Genomic DNA, 24,055 nt, shown 5'->3' with positions numbered 1-24,055 from the left:
CTAACTAAGCTATTTGTCATAATGAATGAGAACAATGTTAATAAGAACAATTAAATGAAATGAAATATATACAGAGGCTAATATTACATTATTGTGATCTTTTTTATATGTATGTGTATTTTTTATGGAATTCTAAATGCTTCTAAAAATATATAGTTTTTGTAATAATGTAATGTTAAGAGGCATATGTGAATATGCTCTTGTAAAACAGAGTTATGTAATATTTATTTCACAGCCCATTGCTATAATATTATACATAAGTATATGGTCATGTTTCATCGAGAAAACTGACAAAGAGGCACATGTGTCTACATGAGGGCGCACATGACGAAACTTTAGGTACAATTGGTTATTTGGTGCAAACTTCTGGCTAACCATTAAAAGTCTTTGCTTTTCAGAGAAGTCTCATGATCCTCTGGAGGTGTGGTTCTCTTCACTCTCCCCTCCTTCGCTAGTAATTATATATAACAGACAGGACTGAGCTACAGTTAGGAGAGTTGTGGAGTTAAAGACTAAGAAAGCTTTCAAGCTCATATTTACCTTGTGCGTTTTACACAGAAACTGAGCGTTTGGTTATTAATCATTTTATTGGCGCCACAGACGATCAAGCAGAAGTCATTCAGTGCATTTGGTGAGTACTCTGTTTCGTTTCTCTTAGGTTTTATCGGACAGTTTGTGTTAGGATGTAGCAGGGTTCAGGACTATTTATTCAACGGTGCATTTTAACTTCAGGGCAAAGGTGATGGGATGTTTGTAATTTAATAAATCATTAATTTTCATTCATGTTAGCTCACAAGAGCCTGAAGAGCTGTATAATGTTAGTGTTTAGATTTAGAAATGCAGGCCATCAGCTGTCCGTGTCTAATAACACTCAGACCTGATACTTTAATAACTGTAAAATAACAAATTCTAATTATATAGAGTATTCTTGTGCATGTAAATGTGGCAGGGGGACATTATAAAGCTGGTCTTCTGTGCGAGTTCAAAACAAACGCCTGTTTTAGTTGAAAAATAAGTAATTCAACAAGTCATTCATCTACTCCAAGGAGCATGTGCTCAAGTGTTCTTATGAAGCTGAGGTTTTTTAGTGTATGTTTTTATATTCTGAGTCTTGAACCTCTGATGTCTGAAGGCACTTACATAATAGTCTGTGTTACAAAGTTGCCATCAAAATATCAAAAGTATTTCCAGGCACATAATCAAATAGCATGCTTAATGAAGCATTATTAAGCCTCTTTTTTTCCAAATGAATATGGCACTTTGTTTTGGAAATTCCTTACTTGAATGACTTACACTGGCACACAGTAGAGCATAATGTCTCTTTGTACATTTTCTGGAAAAAAAAAACCCATTATTTTTATGGTAGATAAATAATATGCCGTGTTACAAAATTTTTTTTTTACATTAAAATCATCAGCAATTTGTTTAGCACCGCCACGTGACTGAGGTAGAACTACTACATGATAGCGAGATGTTGCTGCAGATGTAGATGTTATGATTATCATGTTGTATTGTGTTATGCATGTGTTTAAAACAGAACGATTAGTCTATAGCAGAAGTTACCTCCTTAAAAATGATAATTATGCCATCATTTACTCGCTCGTAATGGTGTTTCAAACATCTTTCCTTTTTTTCTTTTATGAAAAAAGTTGTTGGTAGCCAGTTTTGATTTCTGTTGTATTTTTTGCCCTTGTGGAAGTAAATGGGAACTGAAACTACCAACATTCTTCAAAATATCTTCTTTTACCTTCCACATTAAAGGAAGTCATGCAAGTTTGGAACAACATGAGGGTGGATAAATCAGCAAAAATAAATAAATGTGACAGAATTTTTATTTGAGTTTGAAGCAGATATTGTTAAATTTCTTCCTTTGGCTACTATGTTAGGCTATTTTGCACCCACAAATAAGACTCGGTACCATCCCTCCCCCAAAAATATCTAAATCAAGCCATATAAAAGCATTGTGGTTTACTTTAACTGTGTGTTTCTGTTTTGTGCTTTTTTATAGTCAGATTTTAAAGTCTCTAATTCATTCAAATGTCTCTTTTTTTTCCAGAATGAACCGTCGATCACTACTAAGATCTAGTCCACAATGGATGTCTCTGTCTGTGTAGCCACCCAAAGCCAATGCAAAGACCTTACCCTTATTAGTATATGTAGCTAACAGTTGCTTTTTTTTACTTCTTGCTACTGTCATTTGTGTTTGTAGAGATAGAGAGGGATCCGACTGTTTGATTTTGAACTTGTCTTCTAATTACTTTGAATATTTATTTATTTATTAAGAAGAAATACCTCAATAATCCAACACAGGTTGATTCGCAGTAGGCCAGAAGTGCATTTAATGCAGCAATGGAATCCACTACACTAGCATCCCTAGCAACTGTTACAATGCTAACGGCGGCCTCACAGACGGACATGTCTGATGTTCTCTGGCTGCTGGTGCTGGGCTTCGTCATCGCTTTCATCCTGGCGTTCTCTGTGGGCGCCAACGATGTAGCCAATTCGTTCGGTACAGCAGTGGGCTCTGGGGTAGTGACCCTGCGCCAGGCCTGCATCCTGGCCACCATCTTTGAGACAGTGGGTGCCATGCTTTTGGGGGCCAAAGTCAGCGAGACTATCCGTTCGGGTATCATCGATGTTCACATGTACAACGGCTCAGAGGCTGTGCTGATGGCTGGCTCTATCAGCGCCATGTTTGGTGAGTACATACTTGATTTAAAGGTATAGTTCACACCAAAAAAAGGTGTCCAACCCAGTATGACTTTGTTTCGTCTGAGATATTTTTGCAACCAATTAATTGTTTTAGATCCCTTTGACTTCTATTGCTATCTTTCACCTTCAAACCCTACTTTGGCTCAAATGTATGTATTTCAACACATCCATCATAGTCACACAGGAGATTGCGATTCAGCTGAATCCAGTAAATTTCGAGCTTCTCACCTAGGTGGAACTTTATCACATTATCGTGACTTGTGTTGGTCACGTCAAAAGCTTGTTTGTTTTTGTCCCGTTACAGGATCTGCCGTTTGGCAGCTCGCAGCTTCGTTCTTGAAACTCCCCATCTCTGGAACGCACTGCATTGTGGGCGCCACAATCGGCTTTTCCATGGTTGCCAGAGGTCATCAGGGGGTGAAATGGCTGGAATTGCTTCGCATTGGTATGCGAACCTGAGTATTTTTGAGATTTTGCGTATAAGCGTGCTTAGTCAGATTATGTCATTCAGTTAATGTAATGGAAAGAGAATATTTTCCCGTGTGACCCCAAAAATAGTACGCGGAAAGACCAACGTGATTTAATGCAGATTTCTTAGTTTTGTTATTTTTTTCACATGAGATCTATTTATGGTACAGAACATTTTGGACTGTACAGACAGGAAATAGTCACCCCTGGTGACTTGTTGGGTGCATGTTGATGCTCGGCGTGCAGCTCTAAAAATTGTTGGGCCATACAGTTTTAAAATAAGAGAGAAGAACATCACTGTTTAGTTGTTACATTATGCTTATTTGTGTAATCTTTCGATTTTACGTGTTCCAGTTGCTTCTTGGTTTTTGTCACCTCTTCTCTCCGGGATCATGTCTGCCATTCTCTTCTACTTTGTCCGCAAGTTCATCTTGAATAAGGTAAAAAGCAAATCTGAGCTAACCTGTAACATAATGTGACAGTGTCTGTTTTGGTACTTTTTAATCTCTTGTTGTAGTCAATAAAGAAAGAACATACGCTTTTTACCATGTGCTAAATGGCAATATTATCACGTGCTCCTCCAGGAAGATCCAGTACCCAATGGTTTAAGAGCATTACCAGTTTTCTATGCCGTTACTATGGGAATCAATCTGTTCTCCATCATGTTTACTGGAGCACCAAGTAAGCTTTTTTCTTTTCTACGTAATTTATTTAATTAGATTCTTATATAAAATTTTAGTCTAAGAAACATTTAAAATATTTGGATATGTATTTTCTTTATATACAAATATTTATGAGTTGATTTTCCTATGTGTCAAAATATCATTTAAAGGAGGTTATGTCAGATATTGCCTTTTGAGGAACATTTTGTTCCCAAATCATGATCACATGTCATGTTATGATCATAATGTATGCATGCAGGACCAGGTCCCTCATTTATCATTAATTAACACACTGTTAATTTACTTTCACGTTCACAAACACATACAAATTAAACACAGTACTCAACATTGCTAATGAATATAGCTATAGCTACCATCTGTACGGTTTGTTGATACAATAATAAAATTATGAAATAGAAATTTGGCCCAAGTCCAGCAATCTGTACCCATAAGCAAACTTCAGTGGGATCATGATGTACTGAAGATTAAAAAAAAAAGCTACTGTGAACCTACAGTTGACCTAGAGTCTGGTTACTAATCAGCGCACCACAGGACCGCCCTCTTCCTGGTTATCTATTGAGCCATGCACATGACCAAGTTCGATACCGTTAGTGGTTCTCTTCTTTCAAAGGAACTGAAAATTAACTTAGCCATAAGTTATAATGATAAAAAAAATAAACTTACTACATAGCCTCCCGTTTCATCCTCATTTTAAACAGAAAATTGGATAACCGCTTGCTTATCTCACTGCAGTGTTTTGCCAACACATTGCCTTACAACAGACTTAACTCCAAACCATTCTAATGTCGTGCTATCACGCTCGTCCACAAGTTACCTTCTTTCATTAACCAATGTTTAATGCCTTTTTTTAAACGATTATCGCATTTAGACATAAACAGTCACACAAGTTTAAAGTTACTCTAATGCTGATTTGCTAATTAAGTGAATCCCATTATCTTTTCAGGAGATTTTTTAAATGTGAGAATGTAAAATATGTAGCACTGTTTAGCACTAAACATGTTCCAGCTCTCATCTCGTTCTTCTCTATATTCTACAGTGTTAGGATTTGACAGGATACCATGGTGGGGTACTCTGCTGATCTCACTGGGCTGTGCTCTGCTTACTGCTGCGGTGGTCTGGTTCGTTGTCTGTCCACAGTTAAAGAAGAAGATAAAAAGTAAACATTTATTTATATACCCTTTTTACTGCAGTATTATCGGTGCATACTTGCACCATTTAAAATTTTATTCCGTAAACATGCATTAAATATATCAAAAATGTTACTAAAAACATTACTGTTTCAAATAAATAATAATTATTTCCACCTTTTCAGGTGAGAATATTGCCGACACTAGTGGGACACAGCTGATTGAGAAGAGGCCATCCTCAAACGGCCCCGTGGCCCATCCTGCCTCACCTCGAAGCTACTCTCCTGTCCCACAGACACCCCCTGCTGACAGCAACAAGGTGGCCTTTGACATCGGAGGTTCAGCAGAAACCGACCTGGACAGCAAAGATTTTGACACCAAAGATTTGGATTGCAGTCACGGTCAGCCTCTTGAAATGATAAATACACTACATTAACTCTACATGTTTTAATAAACCAATTCTCTTTTGACTAAATAACTCGTTCTCTAATCTACAATGTTGGTCATCCGTTGTAGTTTTAAATGGCAGTGCTGGGATTGCCATACCAGACTTGAGCGGAGGCCAGTTTCACACCGTACACAAAGACTCTGGAATCTACAAGGATCTACTTCACAAACTTCACCTGGCCAAGGTGGGCGAATGCATGGGAGAGACCGGAGAGAAACCCATCCGCCGCAACAACAGTTACACCTCTTACACCATGGCCATCTACGGAATACACGGGTCGTTGAAGGAGGGCGAGGGAAGCCGGACTGGACTGGATGGAGAGAAAAGGCGCTCGCGGTACGACAGCTATAACAGCTACTGCACTGCGGTGGCCGATGGAGAAGCCGCCGCAGGAGACGGAGCTCTGGAAGTGGAGATGGGAGACGAAAACGTCGGAGGAGACTCGGTGGAAGAGGAAATAGATGAGCTTGAAATAGACAAGCCAGAGGTGTCCACGCTCTTCCAGTTCCTGCAGATTCTCACTGCCTGCTTTGGATCGTTTGCGCACGGGGGGAATGACGTTAGGTATCATCATTCGTCCAAAATAATTCAAACTGAAAATTAACTACAAATAAATTTTAATGTCACAGCACTGTAATATAGAGTATGAAAAAATCCATTTTGAGATTTGTACATTTAACAGTGTTAATACATTTTTAGTGTAAAACTTCTCTAAATGTAAAAAAAAAGTATTAAAGTCAGCCTGTAACTTTTTAAAGAATGTAATATTTTTTTAATCAATCAGGATGCATTAACTTAAACAAAAGTTACTGTTTTCTTTTTACTCATCTAAGAATTCCTGTACACATGTAATGTTATATACATATTAGTGTAAACATATTAGTGGTTATTCTGATCCTCCACTTTATACATTCTACTAACAGTAAGTAATTTTGCAACTACACGTCAACAAGCAGTAATTACAGTAATAGTGGACTGTCTGCCTAATAACTTCTAACACTTGATTTTCATGGTTTCTCAACATCAACATACAACATACTGACTATGAGAAACTTTGCAAATATGTGTCAAGTTATTGTACTAACCCTAAACCTACCTCTAACAGTCTACTCTGAGAGTTTGCAGACATGTAGTTGCAAATTAATGAGAATTAGTATTTACAAAATTACTTATAGTTAATGTCTAAAGTGGACTATGAAAATAAAGTTGAACCGTATTAGGCAGTGGAAATGTATTGCCTGCCCCTAAAATTTATTTTTATATATAAACACTATTTTAAAATTGTTATCATTTTTCACAAAATTAGTTTTTACTGTATATTTAGCAAAATATAAAAATGTAGCACTGTGGTCATAAGCATTTTGTTACAAAATATTTTGTATACATATGCATTTTTTCTGTAGTTATAATCTCTAACTGATAGCCTTACCCATCGTTTCTCTCTTACAGTAATGCGATTGGTCCTCTTGTTGCACTCTGGCTGATCTACGACAGCGCTTCTGTAGCACCCAGTGCTCCCACACCAATTTGGTTGCTCCTGTATGGAGGAGTGGGTATCTGTACAGGGCTCTGGATTTGGGGTCGGCGGGTCATACAAACCATGGGCAAAGACCTAACTCCCATCACTCCTTCCAGGTACCAAGCTGCTAATACCCCGAGTTTCGTACCCCCTCTAAGCAGAAACTGATACGAGAGCTTATTTGTGGGATCAGGCTTTATAGTTCCGTTTCATCGTCGCGGTTCTCATGAGGCTTAAGGGCCGGTTCCCACTTTCTTATCTCTGTTGACTTTGAAGAGTAAACAAACGGTGTCTCATGGAAATTCCCTCCAGCAATAAAGAAGATTTGTCTTGTCTTTAGTATTATGACACTATGACAATGCCGCAGTATTTTTTTTCCATTCAAACAGACCTTTGCTGTGTTTAAAGACGCTTACAGAGCTTATTATAATCGTCACGTCTGTCTCGCAGCGGATTTAGCATCGAGCTCGCCTCTGCTGTAACTGTAGTTGTCGCTTCCAACATCGGACTCCCAGTTAGCACCACTCACTGCAAGGTGGGTTACTTACTAGCATTGAATGAACGCAGTTGTAATTTGTGACAACAAATGTCTAATTCTGTTATCTTCTTTGTTTGTGTGCTCATGAACAGGTGGGATCCGTGGTGTCGGTTGGCTGGCTCCGCTCCAGGAAGGCCGTTGATTGGCGTCTGTTCCGGAATATCTTTATCGCTTGGTTTGTGACCGTGCCAATTTCTGGTCTCATCAGTGCTGCTATAATGGCGCTCTTCTATTACGTTATATTGCCTCTGACCTAATGTTTTATAGCAAACCATTTACTCCTTGTAAATAATTACACTTTGGGGCCTCGACTATGTAACGGCCCTCCGCCCCTGTCCCATCATATGTACTGTACATAGCAAATCAAGGACTGTGTATGTTTGCACATCACACTCATACTCTGTGATTTTTGTACATGTTTAAGGTGCTTAATAGTGTTAGGAGATAATTTTGTAGCCATTAAATGCGTGAGTGTTTATTTAGTTTTGGGACCTCACATTTTTGTAAAGAAAAATATTGTTAGATTAGACTAAAATTTTGTTTCAGTTTTTGGCAATGCAAATGCATACTCTGAGCTGAAAGGCAGTATTTTATTTATAAAACAATATGTGTATACTTGCATGACATTTGAAATAAATCATGTTTCTGCTGACATTTGCATTTTATTTTCACCTGTAAATAAACCACAGTTTTTACAAAACATGATTAATCATGTTTTTTTTTTATGTATCTAAAACTGCTTTAATACAGTGTTCAACGGGTAATCCATGTTTATTAAAATCAATATATTCTGAGAAAAAAAATTTAAATCCCATATAATGGATATAATCTTTGAATGGCTCCTTTATCAAAAGAAAAAAAAAATATTATAGTTGACAAGACACATAAATTATTCCAAAATAAATTACAAAATGAACTGCTATCTTTCCCTGATAAATGTTAAAATAAGCAATTACTGTAAACCAAATAAGGGTGGTAGACTAACCCAAACCATAACGTATGTTTTCCTCTTCTGTTGGATGAAATTTTGGAAAGAAAACTTTTGAAAGTGTCAGTGTATAATGGCATTATTTCAATGCATGCAAACTTGCTGTCTTCTACATGCCCTTTGACATACTTAACACATCTCCAATAAAGCATATTAAACAATGTTTAAAGAGCAATTTCTGTAGTGTTTATAATTTACAAAAATGCACAGGCTTCTTATTTTTCATTATTTAATACAAATTTTCTCCAGCTCTGGAGGGTATAAACCTGTGGATATTGCGCCTTTCGAGACGTTTCACGTTTTTAGTACCTCAGACTTATGATGTTGCCTTTAAAACAAACATTTCTAAGAGCGTCAAATAAATCCCATTCCTATCCAGAGGAGGCAGCATTGTTCCGCACCGCGCTGAGGAGCGAACCCGGAAGCGGAAATAACTGCGTTTTGAAACCGTCGTGCGTGTTTCAGACGTATGGTGCAGTTTCGGAGATAAAGAAAAAGAGACTTAACTTTTCAAAGTGTGTTATTATTGTAGTGTGCACGTAATTCGTGCGCACTGAGCCAGTTCTCGCTTAACTGGGAACATACATGAGTGCTGTGTAGTTTATTTACCCGTCTGTCTTTCCGCTAGCGCCGGCTGTGCTGGTTGATAAAGAAGATTTTCATTCTGAGGGCATTTACAGTAATAAGAAGTCATGGCGGATGTTACTGCGCGTAGTTTGCAGTATGAATACAAAGCGGTAAGAGTCTTATGATATTAGTAATATTCCTTTTTTAAAAGGGTTTGATATGTTAGGAAGCTAAACCTTTATTTAGCGCGCTGAAGCGGTGTGTTTTGGTGTGCGCGTGCTTGCGCTCGCACACTGGCTGTTGTAAAAAAAAAAACCGTACCTAGCTGCCTAACTAGATTGCAGTTTTGGATAACTGGATAAGTTAGTAGGAAATGTGTATTTGCAGTTGAGGGAAATATTTTTTTTTCTTAGCATTATGTAAGCTCATAAAACGCGACCGGGCTCGTGATGTTTACAAATGCCTTCTAGGTAGGCAGTTCATTGAATCAATCGCCGCCGTTGAATCAGTCGTGAGTGTTTGTGTTTTCTCCGCAGAACTCCAACTTGGTGTTGCAAGCGGACAGATCTCTGATCGACCGGACCCGCAGAGATGAGCCCACCGGAGAGGTGCTGTCTCTGGTCGGAAAACTGGAGGGAACAAAAATGGGAGACAGGAGTCAGAGAACCAAACCTCAGATGCTGGAGGAGAGGAGAGCAAAGTGAGTCTGACCAGAGAAGCATGTTGTTTTCTTGCGTGCGCTCCTTCATTCATCGTGTCATGGTCTTTGAATCGATTAAACCTTTTTTTTCATTGTATGGTGCAGGAGAAGAAAGAGAGACGAAGACAGACATGACATAAACAAGATGAAGGGCTTCACGTTGCTGTCTGAGGGGATCGATGAGATGGTGGGCATCGTATACAAGCCCAAGACCAAAGAGACGAGAGAAACGTATGAAATTCTTCTCAGCTTCATTCAGGCTGCCCTTGGAGATCAGGTAAGATCACTGCACCGGTTTACACTCATTATAATATACAAAATTAAAAATGGATATTCTCTGTCTTAGAGATATTGAGTCATTTTGCCATATTTTTTTTTGAGTGTTACTAAATTACTAAAATGTTTACTTTTATTTTTACATTATTTAAAGTGACAGTTAAACTATTTAGAATGCTACAAAACAATGGTCTCAAATAAATACCGTTAATCATAACCGTTAAACTATCTCTTTCCACAAGATGTTCATCGGCACAGCTGTTTTTCATATTGATAATAAGGAATGTTTTTAAGCACCAAAGAAGCAAATTATATTTCTGAAGGATTATGTGACACTGAAGTAGTGAGGAATGGCTAAAATTCTGCTTTTTATATGACAGGAATAAATAGCTTTTCAAAATAAAGGTATTTTAAATCGTAATGATATTTTACAGAAGTACTGTATTTTGTACTGTATTCAATACATTAGAAAATCTTACTGACCGCAAACTTTTGAACTGTTTTTTTTTTTATTTTTTATACTGGTTGTAAACAGAAACAGTGTAATATGTTATTACTGGTGATCATTGTTTTAACATGTTATAGCATTGTGAATCTGCAAAAATGTTCTCTTTTCAATTTGCTATTAAAGAACAGTGAATTGTCTGATAAATATGGGGTGATGTTTATAGGCATGTGAACAGTGGATTTGTTTAGGTTAAAGTGTCACATCATAATTCGCTGCTCTTTTTCTCTCCTTTAAGCCCAGGGATATCCTTTGTGGAGCTGCAGATGAGGTGTTGGCTGTGCTGAAGAATGACAAGATGAGAGACAAAGAGAGGAGGAGGGAGGTGGAGCAGTTGCTGGGGCCCACGGACGACACGCGTTACCACGTCCTGGTCAACCTGGGCAAGAAGATCTCTGACTACGGTGGAGACAAAGAGCTCCAAAATATGGGTAAGTAATTCAGGTCCAAACTCTTCTCGTCTTGGTGTTCAGCTAGGTCACACCTCTCTTCTCTTTTGCAGATGATAACATTGATGAAACCTATGGAGTCAATGTGCAGTTTGAGTCTGATGAGGAGGTGAGCTTCTTGGTTTTTGGTGCTCTGATTATTATTATTAATTTTTTTTTTGTGTATTTTATTTTAAGTTTTTCACCATGTATTTTTTCATGTAGGAGGGCGATGAGGACCAGTATGGAGAGGTTCGGGATGAAGGCTCTGATGACAGCGAGGGAGAGGAGGCAGATGAGAGCAGCACCTTGACTGCTAATGTAAGTCCCATGTCCCACATCTGGTCGCAGAGCAGGAGTCAGGCACCTATTTGGGCCAAAATCCACAGAGACTCAATTTGTTCTTATTGAGTTTGTTATTATATAGACATGCTGGCTTAAATGAGAGGGTCTTGGCATATTGTCTTCAATAAAGAGGGGAGTTTTAAATGCCTGAGAACCACTGACAGGGGCAAACAAGCCTAACATGTTCTTGTCTCTTTAGCTGGGAAACACAGGCGACGTGATGATGACCAAAAAGAAGGATCTTCACCCTCGAGACATCGATGCTTTCTGGCTCCAGCGACAGCTCAGCCGCTTCTACAATGATGCTATCGTGTCTCAGAAGAAAGCAGATGAGGTTTTGGAAATCCTTAAGGTAGGGATTTCTCAGTTCCTTGGAGACTGGGAGATTTGTTTGTGTATGTCTTGTCGTGTGGCTCACTTATTCCTGTCTTTTGATTAGACGGCCAGTGACGACAGAGAGTGTGAGAACCAGTTGGTGCTGCTTTTGGGCTTCAACACGTTTGACTTCATTAAGGTCCTCCGCCAGCACAGGCGAATGAGTAAGTAGATTAGTCGCATCAATCAGGGATGTCATTTTTGACATCGTTTACAATATTGATAGTGTGAATAGTTCAAAGGTTTACACGTTTTTAAAAAGCCTTGTTTGTTTTCAGTCCTGTACTGCACAATGTTGGCCAGCGCCCAAAGTGAGGCTGAGAAAGAGAAAATCATGAACAAAATGGAAGCTGATCAGGATCTTTCCAAAGTTCTTTACCAGCTGCAGGAGACTGAGAAAGAGGACATCATCAGGGTCAGAACTTCCCCTCCTTATTTAGTTGGTTTATTTGAGACCGTTTGTGTTTTTTAGCTGTTTAAAAAAGGATGCTCTTTTGTAAGCTTATCAGGCTTATTATCTTTTATTTCTTTGCAGGAGGAGCGATCTCGCCGGGAGAGAGTACGAAAGTCTCGTGTAGATGATCTGGAGTCTATGGACATCGATCATGGAGAGGTAAATTACATAATTGTTTTTAAAGCTACATCTACTCCTTCATGCACTTTTTAATTTGTTTTATATTTTTGCTGTGTTCTTTATATTGTAGGCTGTGACCTCGAGGCAAGTACTAGATCTTGAAGACCTGGCCTTCTCTCAGGGCAGTCACTTCATGGCCAACAAGCGTTGTCAGCTGCCAGACGGCTCCTTCCGCAAACAGAGGAAGGGTTACGAGGAGGTCCATGTGCCTGCTCTCAAACCCAAACCCTTTGGTGATGAAGAGGTATATTTCTCTATTTTGTGATGCATTTGGCGATAAATTATTTATTTCTGGGTGTGTGGTTATTACATCAAATTGCCACACAGCCATGCAAGTTTGTGGTTGGTAAGATTTAGTTTTTGATATAAATCTTTTTTTCTTTACTGTTAAAACATTTATTTTTCAACATTTAAAAAAAATATATAAGTAATTTATTGTTGTAAAACGCTTGATTGATGCAGGATTCTTTAGATATCATTAAAACATGCTAATTTGCTGCTCAAGCTATTTCTTATCAAAGTGAAGAGTTGTACTGATTAGCATTTTGTGGTAACTGTGAAGATTCTTTGATAAATAGAAAAAAACTGCATTTATTTGATTATTTTATACATAATGACTTTTTATAATACATTTTATCTTTAATATATAAATATTTTTATCCACCGATCCCAAACTTTTGAACACTAGTGCAAATAGCAGTGTATTATAAATTATTGGTTTATTGCATCTATGTAATTTCACAAGCGTCTCACAAAGATTCTCTCGTTTTCTCTGTCAGACACTGGTGGCTATTGAGAAGCTACCCAAATATGCCCAAGCTGGATTTGAAGGATTTAAAACCTTGAATCGCATACAGAGTAAACTCTTTAAAACCACAATGGAGACAGATGAAAACCTGCTGGTTTGTGCCCCAACGGTGAGTCTACCAATGAAGGCACAACTGTCTAAGCACTGGCTTAAAATTAACATCTCCATTAAAAGCAGTGTGACAAAAATGATTCATCATAGGCATTAACTTAATGAGCTTTTTACCCTAAAAGAAACTCAGGTTTTTGTTTTCTATTTTTTTTTTTCAACCTGTAGGGTGCTGGCAAAACCAATGTTGCTCTTATGGCAATGCTCAGAGAGATCGGAAAGCACATCAACATGGATGGCACCATCAATGTTGATGATTTTAAAATCATCTATATTGCTCCCATGCGCTCACTAGTACAGGAGATGGTGGGCAGCTTTGGGAAGGTAAGACTGCATTATGATTTTTTTCCATCATCTCCTGTTGTTTAGTGTCCTTCAAACAAGTAGCTATAATTAGAATTACAATTAATATTTACGTATTCTTTTTAAAAAATGTATCTTCATATTGTCTCTAAAACATTTGTTGCTTTGTCTTCAGCGTTTGGCTAGTTATGGCATAACTGTTTCTGAGCTGACCGGTGACCATCAGCTGTGTAAAGAGGAAATAAATGCCACCCAGATTATCGTGTGCACCCCAGAGAAATGGGACATCATCACCCGAAAAGGAGGAGAACGCACATATACGCAGCTTGTGCGCCTTATCATTATTGTGAGTAATCTAAAAAGTTATAGATTCCCTTTTTTTTTTTTTTTTTTTTTTTTTTTTTGATGTTTCAAATGTAACATTCTGTGTGATAGGATGAGATCCACTTGCTGCATGATGATCGTGGCCCCGTTCTGGAGTCCCTGATTGCTCGAACTATCCGCAATGTGGAGTTGACACAGGAAGACGTGAGGCTTATCGGCCTCAGTGCCACACTGCCCAACTATGAGGATGTGGCTACCTGCCTTCGTGTGGATCCATCCAAGGGACTCTTCTATTTTGACAACAGGTGAGAAAAAGACTGCTGTGGTGAAAAAAGTCTTCTGCAACGGTATGTGGATAAAAATGAATACATTTTTGGTATAATAAAATATGCATATTGTATGTTTTCCCCCTTTTTTTTTTTTTTAAGTTTCCGACCCGTGCCATTGGAACAAACATATGTAGGAATTACAGAGAAGAAGGCTATCAAGCGCTTCCAAATTATGAATGAGATTGTGTATGAGAAGATCATGGAACATGCTGGAAAGAATCAGGTAAAGCTGAACACAATAACTAACTAGTTGTCTATCAAATGTATTCTACCATTTCTTCAATTAACCTTTTGTTTCTTGATAATGTTTTTTTTCCTAGGTGTTGGTGTTTGTGCACTCAAGAAAGGAGACAGGAAAGACGGCGCGTGCAATCAGGGACATGTGTTTGGAAAAGGACACGCTGGGGTTGTTTCTGAGAGAGGGTTCAGCCTCCACTGAGGTCTTGAGAACTGAAGCTGAGCAGTGCAAGGTTAGTTCACAACTAACACTAAAGTGCTGTACATCAGATACAACCTCAAACTGACGCACACTTCAAACAAGACCTGCATAGAATCTAAACATGTAATTCAAGTCTTTTTAAACATTTTGGCTTGTGTCGTCTTACTAAACAGAACATGATGATAAATTATTATAGTCTAGCAATAATTTCAAGCCAATTTCAAAGATTCCCCTTGTCTGCTATTGGTACTATTAAATTGGTATTATTAAAAGCTCCCACCGCTTCATGGTCTGGACACACAAATAATGTATACTGCTTCTGTTTACCATGTGTTTTTCTTTTTTTGACAGAACCTGGAGCTGAAAGATCTATTGCCATATGGTTTTGCTATTCATCATGCTGGAATGACCAGAGTGGACAGAACACTGGTAGAGGATCTCTTTGCTGACCGTCACATTCAGGTTAGCTTTTAGCATTCAGCAAAGTCAATAACATTTTTGATTTATTGCTTGTTCTGAAACGGAGAGAATGTGTGTGTTTTCTAGGTACTGGTGTCTACAGCCACTCTGGCCTGGGGTGTGAATCTGCCAGCGCACACTGTCATCATCAAAGGCACACAGGTGTACAGCCCAGAGAAAGGCAGATGGACAGAGCTGGGAGCCCTGGATATCCTACAGGTCTGTAGCATTTCTACACACATTTTGTACTGTGAGTTAAATGGAGTGCAAGTAACGACTTGACTCTCTCTCACCTTTGTGACGCAGATGCTGGGTCGTGCTGGCAGGCCACAGTATGACTCTAAAGGAGAGGGTATTCTGATCACTTCCCATGGAGAGCTGCAGTATTACCTGTCCCTGCTCAATCAGCAGCTGCCCATCGAGAGCCAGATGGTGGCCAAACTACCCGACATGCTCAATGCAGAGATCGTGTTGGGCAATGTGCAGAATGCCAAGGTGAGGTGTAATTTTTTTGTTTGTGTTTTAGCTTTAATATTTTTATTGGTTAAATATTATGTACTTTTACAAGTTTAGGTTAAAAAGCGTAATGATGTGAGGAGCATGTTAGTAAAACACTAAGTATATTATTATATTGTGAAAATAATTATATATATATTAGTTAAATAGTTGTACACATTTGTTTCCAAAACCAAAAAAGTAGCTTTTATATTTTCATTTAAGCATATTGAATAATTTTTATTGTATTGAAAATGTGTAGTAATTGCAAATGCCTATTATTAGTATTCTTCTTTAATCATCTGTTTCTCTGTTACCGTTTTCAGGATGCTGTAAATTGGCTGGGTTATACATACCTTTATGTTAGAATGTTGCGGAACCCCACCCTATATGGGGTCTCCCACGACGACCGCAGCAGTGACCCCCTGCTGGAGCGGCGCAGGATGGACCTGGTGCACACAGCAGCCACCGTCTTGGAGAAGAACAACTTAGTCAAATATGACAAGAGATCTGGCAGCTTTCAGGTACACTCCGTTTGTCATATTAACCTACTTTTCTAAGCAGCTCTGGGAATGTCTAGATTTATATGCACAATCAATTTTGAAATACCCGACCTGGCGTAATAGATTTCAGCACAGCTGCCTGAACACATCAACTAACTTTCAAATGACAGCAGCAGATGTTGTTTAAATGAAATTTAATTTGTTCTGTTGTAGGTGACGGACCTGGGCCGCATTGCCAGTCATTTCTACATCACCCATGAGTCCATAATGACTTACAACCAGCTGCTAAAGCCTACACTGAGTGAGATTGAGCTCTTCAGGGTGTTCTCGCTCTCCTCTGAGTTCAGAAACATCACTGTCAGAGAGGTATGTGCTTTATCAAATTAAACCAGCTGAAACATTGGAACCAAACTGTCAGGATTTAAGTTCTAAGTTCTGTTTGACAGGAAGAAAAACTGGAGCTTCAGAAACTGCTTGAGAGAGTCCCTATTCCGGTAAAGGAAAGCATTGAAGAGCCCAGTGCAAAGGTAAATGCATTTTAGAGTATAGTATCAAATACATATATGCATTCTTATGATTGTCTCTCCTAACTTGAGTGTTATATCTGTTTCTTAGATTAATGTGCTGCTGCAGGCATATATCTCTCAGCTCAAGCTGGAGGGTTTTGCTCTCATGGCTGACATGGTCTATGTGACCCAGGTTAGTGACATCATCTTTATCTAAAACCCTAATTGAACAACCTTCGATTGAATTTTTTCAGAATTCATGTTCTGTTTGATTCTACAGAGTGCTGGCAGACTGATGAGGGCCATCTTTGAGATTGTCCTGAGCAGAGGCTGGGCCCAACTCACAGACAAGACTTTGAACCTTTGCAAGATGATTGACAAAAGGATGTAGGTGGTCATGGTGCTGCTGGTTTTTGCCACAATGTAGTATTTATTATCGAATGTGATGTTCATTCTGTTGGCCCTCCCCCTTTAAGGTGGCAGTCGATGTCTCCTTTGCGTCAGTTCCGTAAGCTTCCAGAGGAGGTCATCAAAAAGATTGAGAAGAAGAACTTTCCATTCGAGCGGCTCTATGATCTGAACCACAATGAAATTGGTGAGTGGTAGATATGAATACATTGTGCTAGTTAAGCATTGTCCATAAAAGTGACATTTTATGTAATTGTCTCATGATCACTCTTTCAGGTGAGTTGATCCGCATGCCAAAGATGGGGAAGACCATTCATAAGTATGTCCATCAGTTTCCAAAACTGGACCTGGCCGTTCATCTGCAGCCCATCACACGCTCCACTCTAAAAGTGGAGCTCACCATCACACCAGATTTCCAGTGGGATGACAAGGTCAGTCTTTAAAAATATTTTTTCCTTTTATTTTTTTTTATGATATTTTATTATTGCAATAATGAATAATTACAAATAAATTAATATTTGAATTATTTAAGGTTTTTTTTCAACATTAAAAAAAAAAGAAGCTAATTTGACTTTAAACTAGCAACTAAATATCTGCTTCTTTTAGATACATGGCTCATCTGAGGCCTTCTGGATCTTGGTGGAGGATGTGGACAGTGAGGTCGTTCTTCATCATGAGTACTTCCTCCTGAAGGCCAAGTACGCTCAGGATGAGCATCTTGTGACGTTCTTTGTTCCCGTGTTTGAGCCGCTACCACCACAGTACTTCATTCGCATAGCTTCAGACCGTTGGCTGTGTAAGTACAGGCCACTACAGGCTGTTTTATTAAACTATACTGAATATTAAAAATACTAATTCAGAATGTACTAATGATGTAGTGACCAATCTTTAGTGGTACTGGGAAAGTCTGAAGATAATTTTTTTTTTCTCTTTTTCAAGCATGTGAGACTCAACTTCCTGTTTCATTCCGTCACCTGATCCTTCCTGAGAAGTATCCTCCCCCGACTGAGCTGCTGGACCTGCAGCCATTGCCCGTGTCCGCTCTGAGAAACGCAGCCTTCGAGAGCCTCTACCAGAACTTTCCCTTTTTCAACCCAATCCAGACCCAAGGTACCTGCCTTTACAGACCATCCACAACACATTGTATTTTGGACTGATACTTTAATTTGACTTTAAATAAAACCATTCTTGATTTTTTTTCAGTGTTCAATGCGGTGTACAACAGCGATGATAATGTCTTTGTTGGAGCCCCCACCGGCAGCGGGAAGACCATATGTGCCGAGTTTGCCATTCTTAGGATGCTCCTACACAACTCAGAGGGCCGCTGTGTTTACATCACACCCATGGAGGCTCTGGCCGAACAGGTATGTCCATATTTGCTTTTTATGGAAAATGTAAGCGTTTATGCAAACTTCCAGAAATTCTGTGAAATGAGGAGCTGAGTGTGATTGAAACATTGTTTTTTGTGCAGGTCTTTATTGACTGGCACCAGAAGTTTCAGGATACCTTGAATAAGAAGGTTGTCCTGCTCACCGGTGAGACGAGTACTGATCTCAAACTGCTGGGTAAAGGTGACATCATTGTCAGTACCCCAGATAAGTGGGACATCCTGTCCCGCCGCTGGAAACAGAGGAAGAACGTGCAGAATGTTAGTCTCTTCATTGTAGACGAGATTCATCTCATTGGAGGTGACAATGGAGTAAGTGCTTGTTTATTCTGGTTTCTAAAAAAATAATAATTAGCTATTAAATCACCAGAGATCATTTGTTTTGGTTTATTTAAAAATTTTCTGTCTCTTGTAGCCTGTGTTGGAGGTGATTTGCTCCAGGATGCGGTACATCTCCTCTCAGATCGAGCGGCCCATTCGTATCGTGGCCCTCAGTTCCTCTCTGTCCAATGCTAAAGATGTGGCTCACTGGCTTGGCTGCAGCACTACGGCCACCTTCAACTTTCACCCCAATGTCAGGCCGGTTCCTCTTGAGCTTCACATTCAGGTTGGTCTGAAGATCTTTGTAACTTATGTCATGTTTAGGCACAATCCTGACAATATTAAGTTTGGTAAAGTTTTATTTAATCCTCCTCTCTGCTTTTTCCCCTCCTCAGGGCTTCAATGTGAGTCACACACAGACTCGTCTGCTGTCTATGGCTAAACCAGTGTATCACGCAATAATGAAGCATTCCCCGTCCAAGCCAGTGCTGGTGTTTGTGCCATCAAGACGTCAGACTCGTCTCACTGCTATTGATATCCTCACCTTCTGTGCTGCAGACGTAGTCCCACAGAGGTGCTGGAGAAGTTCTATATCATATTTATTTATTTTTTTAGGAACTAGACTTTTTTTTTTTTTTTTTTTTTTTTTTGACATCTGACATCTGAACCCTATCCATATTTTTTATCCCTGCAGGTTCCTGCACTCAACTGAGAAGGACTTGGCTCCATTTATGGAGAATCTCTCTGATGTTACACTGAAGGAGACCCTCTCTAATGGGGTGGGGTACCTTCACGAGGGCCTTTCACCTACAGAGCGCAGGATTGTGGAGCATCTCTTCACCTCTGGTAAAACACACAAAACCCAATGTTTTATAAAATGAGAACAATGAATTTGAACACCTTCCAGCGTAATACTGATGTTGTTTTGTTAGAAAATGGATATATGTAACCAAATCAGTATCTACAAAATCTTTTTTTCACTACTGAAACAAACAAGTGACTGAAACAGCATTCAGATGCATTTCAATGTAGTTCAATGTAGCTGAAATATAGCATGAATGCATTTACGCTGCAGGCAATAACTGCATAAAGCTCGGTTTTATTATACAAATTGCTATATATTATATATATTATATTCATATTTATATTATAAATATGAAATGTTGGAAAAAATTTGGCAGCATCTTTAGTGACTCATCAGTCATTGAATTCATATCCTTTGGTATATTTACTGAAAGAAAGTGTACAAAATATCTTGATGAAACATAATCCTAATGTTTTTTGACATAAAATAAAAATCTATATTTTTGACCCATACTATGTATTGTTGGCTATTGCTACAAATATACTAATGACAATTTTGTTTTCCCCGGTAACATAAATTTGGGATGTTACAAGTTCAAAGAAATTTTAATCAGTTAAAGTGTTTAAAATGTTAAACGTAATCACAAAGTTTTTAGTGTAATTACAATCAGTTTTTAAGATTCGAAGGACCCAGGAATGCTAATATCACATGTAACTTTTGATTAAGATGTGTTTGAGCTAAAAATGTTGGCTTCTGTTCTCTCATTCCAGGTGCCATTCAGGTGATGGTGGCATCTCGTTCTCTCTGCTGGGGCACTAATATTTCTGCCCACCTGGTGATTGTCATGGACACACAGTACTACAATGGAAAAATCCATGCGTAAGTATTTTCTCATCATTAGTAGGCTCAAATGATTAATATCATCACTAATATTTACGTGTGTGTTGCTCAATGTCTTTATCCAATTAGATATGTGGACTACCCAATCTATGATGTGCTCCAGATGGTAGGAAAGGCTAACCGTCCCCTCCAGGATGACGAGGGTCGCTGTGTCATCATGTGTCAAGGGTCTAAAAAGGTAAAGCTTACTCTTATCTACACATTTTCTTAACTTAATACCACTATTGTTGGTTCCTTCTTTATAACTGTAAACATCCTTGTTCTGTAGGACTTCTTTAAGAAGTTCCTCTATGAGCCTCTGCCTGTGGAGTCTCACCTGGACCATTGTCTTCACGATCATTTCAATGCTGAGATCGTCACAAAGACAGTGGAGAACAAACAGGACGCTGTAGACTACCTGACATGGACATTCCTGTATCGCCGCATGACCCAAAACCCCAACTACTACAACCTGCAGGGTGAGGAACCACAATCCGTCAAATACCCACATTTTTCACCACAGCAGGACAAATGGCTCTACATTTGAAAAACTAGACTCTGCTACAAAACAGGAATGCTTGTAAAATAGTCAAGCAGTCAACAGTGCAACTGTAGCATTTATTTAATGCATCAGAGACTAAAATCTCTCCATTTTACAGGTATGTCCCATCGCCACCTGTCAGATCATCTGTCTGAGCTGGTGGAAAACACCTTGCAAGATCTGGAGCAGTCCAAGTGCATCAGCATCGAGGATGAGATGGATGTTGCACCTCTGAATCTGGGCATGATCGCAGCCTATTATTACATAAACTACACCACCATTGGTGAGTACTTTAAGTCATTAAAGTCAGGATCAAAAGTAGCGAAGTGTCTTTCCTCCTTTGTGATAGTGTGATGGATTATTGAAAAAGGATGTAGGGTGGATACTTGGTTTTATCCATCAGTAAATTTCCATTTCATACAACCTTTAGGCACAATTGATAAGCATGCTTCTTGATCATCTTGGCATCTCTAATCTGATGCAACTGTTGTCTGTGCCTCTTTTTCCAGAACTCTTTAGTATGTCCCTGAATGCCAAGACAAAGGTCCGTGGCCTCATTGAGATCATCTCCAATGCTGCAGAGTATAAAAACATTCCCATCAGACACCATGAAGACACCCTGCTGCGGCAGGTAAGTAAAAATGCACTCTCCTTCATTTGACTTGGTATCATATCTCTTAAACAAACATGCTGCACCAAAGCGCTCCATTTAAAAAAAATAACTCTTGACTTCTTCAGCTGGCTCAAAAAGTTCCTCACAAACTGAACAACCCCAAGTTCAATGACCCTCATGTGAAGACCAACCTGCTGCTCCAGTCTCATCTGTCCCGCATGCAGCTGAGCGCTGAGCTCCAGTCAGATACTGAGGATATCCTCAGCAAGGTGAGAGCAAGCACTTTGGGTGCACAATGAACCTCTTTTTCAGTTCAATTTAAAAAAAAGTAGTTGTTTTTTTTTTTAATGTACAGTGGTGGCCAAAATTGTTAGAACACTCGCAGATCTGAAACTTTCTTTTTGCCATTGATTTCATAATGCTTATGAAACATGGTTGCTCTGAGCAATCATAAAGTGAGTCGTACTATTTTTATCCATTTTTAAACTTAATATTTGGTATGTCTACCTTCTGTAGCAATTACAGCAGCACATCTCTCTGGCATAGTGTCAGTATATTTCCTGAGAATGTCCAACAATAATGCTATGCCAAAGGCTTTCCTTTAAATGTACAATATATCTGTCCAGTTTATTTTCCAACTCTTGTCAAATTTACTGGATCATGAAATTAGCAGTGGCTACCATTGTATTTATATTTTTTAATGTTTCGATTTTAGTTTAATAGATTTAAATTTATTTCATACACCACCTGTCAAATGTTAGTTTATATGTTAAGACATTTGTGAGCAAAAAACATTTAAAACGTTTTATCTTTTATCTTTTGATCAGCTTCTTTATTCATAATCTTAATTTTACAAATGAAATGTTTGAGCTTCTCCTGCGCTTGTTTTCAGGCTGTGCGGCTGATCCAGGCGTGTGTGGATGTGCTCTCCAGTAACGGCTGGTTGAGTCCGGCGCTGGCTGCTATGGAGCTGGCTCAGATGGTCACACAAGCCATGTGGTCCAAAGACTCTTACCTCAAACAGCTCCCCCACTTCACTTCTGAACACATCAAGCGCTGCACAGACAAGGTGAGATCTGGGTCTGAATGGGGCGGTGGGGGTCATCTAACCGCTGAACGTCATCTCTTGGCTCCATCTCATCTCTGTTGTGTTGACGTGTACAGGGTGTGGAGAGCATCTTCGACATCATGGAGATGGAAGACGAGGACCGCACTGGTCTTCTGCAGCTTACAGATGTACAAATGGCAGATGTGGCAAGATTCTGTAACCGCTATCCCAACATTGAGCTGTCGTATGAGGTGGCTGACAAAGACAACATCAAGAGGTACGAGCTGAAATCTAAATGCAGAGGGCTTCAGTTAAAAATGTTTAAATCACTTTGCTGAAGGTATTAATCGATCATCTTGTGCTCACAGTGGAAGTCCAGTGGTCGTCCAAGTGCAGTTGGAGCGAGAAGAGGAAGTTACAGGTCCAGTCATTGCTCCTCTGTTCCCTCAGGTACATTTCTATTGACAAAACTTTTAACAACGACCCCTCAATAAATTCTTAATTTGCTGCTTATTAATAGTTAGTAAGGTAGTTTTGGTGTTTTAATGTTTTGGGTCTGTAAGAAAAGAAAAAAAAAAGATTCTCATGCTCACCCAAGCTGCATTCATTTGGTCTAAAATACAGTTTAAAAACTACTAAGAAATATTGCTGCAACTTCAAATGTTTTCTGTTTAAATTTTAAAATGTATGCAATTTCAGCAGCTATTACTCCAGTTTTCAGCGCCACATGATCCTTCATGAATTACTATAATATGCTTAAATCTATTTCTTAAATAGAAAGTTCAAAAGAACAGCATTTATTTGAAATACAAATCAATAAAAAAAATTACTCTCTTTAATCCATATTTGCTAAATAAGTTTAACAAAACCGTTTCAAAGACATTCGTTTATTTTATAGAAATACAGCATTACTTCATGACATTTTGTTTATGTGCAGAAACGTGAAGAAGGCTGGTGGGTTGTTATTGGTGACCCCAAATCAAACAGTCTCATCTCAATCAAGAGACTAACTCTTCAGCAGAAGGCCAAGGTCAGTCCTGCTTTGATAGTGCATTATTCCCGTGTAGTATTAAAAAAACATGTCTTGTGAGAACTGTTAATGACATTGGCTTTGTTTTCATGCTCCAGGTGAAACTTGACTTTGTGGCACCTGTTGTTGGAGTGCACAACTACACACTGTACTTCATGAGCGATGCCTACATGGGCTGCGACCAGGAATACAAGTTCAGCATGGACGTTAAAGAAGCAGACAGTGAGGGAGAAAGTGACAGTGATTAATCCCAGTTTAGTCATAGTGGGAACGGTTGTACTGTCACGTGAAAGCAGTTTGTGTTTTTATATATATTTTTGAGGAATATTGCGACTGTTTAATTCATTGTGATTTAAATAAAGAAACATGTACATTGGAGATTTAGCTTTGCACTTATTAAAAGATCATCGGAAGAAATCTAGGTCATTTAATGTCT

The 24,055-nt window shown here is 38.9% G+C and overlaps 2 protein-coding genes across 3 annotated transcripts; both read left to right on the top strand.

The window, feature by feature from the left end:
• Positions 1–467: 467 nt before the first annotated feature.
• Positions 468–8,147, top strand: slc20a1a (solute carrier family 20 member 1a). Of its 2 annotated transcripts, none has more exons than XR_006251614.1 (11): positions 468–631; positions 2,057–2,698; positions 3,017–3,157; positions 3,535–3,620; positions 3,765–3,861; positions 4,900–5,019; positions 5,176–5,391; positions 5,507–6,002; positions 6,888–7,073; positions 7,347–7,492; positions 7,588–7,651. XR_006251614.1 is itself a non-coding variant. In XM_043247403.1 (11 exons), the coding sequence occupies exons 2-11, from the start codon at positions 2,350–2,352 to the stop codon at positions 7,750–7,752; spliced, it is 1,941 nt and encodes a 646-aa protein (XP_043103338.1). In that variant the 5' UTR covers positions 471–631; positions 2,057–2,349; the 3' UTR covers positions 7,753–8,147. The 2 variants fall into 2 exon arrangements, 1 of the variants encoding a protein (XP_043103338.1); XM_043247403.1 differs by having other exon boundaries at positions 471–631; positions 7,408–7,492; positions 7,588–8,147.
• Positions 8,148–8,913: 766 nt separating this feature from the next.
• Positions 8,914–23,997, top strand: snrnp200 (small nuclear ribonucleoprotein 200 (U5)). The gene is made up of 45 exons (XM_043247034.1): positions 8,914–9,220; positions 9,587–9,750; positions 9,856–10,027; positions 10,770–10,962; positions 11,034–11,089; positions 11,185–11,280; positions 11,504–11,656; positions 11,744–11,843; positions 11,958–12,094; positions 12,215–12,292; positions 12,384–12,557; positions 13,093–13,230; positions 13,398–13,553; positions 13,708–13,878; positions 13,968–14,161; positions 14,285–14,408; positions 14,506–14,655; positions 14,976–15,086; positions 15,171–15,302; positions 15,390–15,578; positions 15,905–16,102; positions 16,295–16,447; positions 16,528–16,608; positions 16,697–16,780; positions 16,868–16,974; positions 17,064–17,182; positions 17,272–17,426; positions 17,602–17,791; positions 17,935–18,105; positions 18,199–18,359; positions 18,467–18,694; positions 18,798–18,989; positions 19,099–19,277; positions 19,398–19,549; positions 20,279–20,387; positions 20,478–20,586; positions 20,677–20,866; positions 21,047–21,211; positions 21,438–21,559; positions 21,667–21,810; positions 22,434–22,610; positions 22,706–22,866; positions 22,958–23,039; positions 23,527–23,619; positions 23,718–23,997. Exons 1-45 carry the CDS (start codon positions 9,176–9,178, stop codon positions 23,865–23,867), a joined length of 6,405 nt encoding a protein of 2,134 aa, XP_043102969.1. The 5' UTR covers positions 8,914–9,175; the 3' UTR covers positions 23,868–23,997.
• Positions 23,998–24,055: the final 58 nt, after the last annotated feature.

The sequence above is a fragment of the Puntigrus tetrazona genome, chromosome 8 (genome assembly GCF_018831695.1).
Source record: "Puntigrus tetrazona isolate hp1 chromosome 8, ASM1883169v1, whole genome shotgun sequence".
Taxonomy (NCBI): domain Eukaryota; kingdom Metazoa; phylum Chordata; class Actinopteri; order Cypriniformes; family Cyprinidae; genus Puntigrus; species Puntigrus tetrazona.
This window is presented reverse-complemented; position numbering and strand designations above follow the sequence as displayed.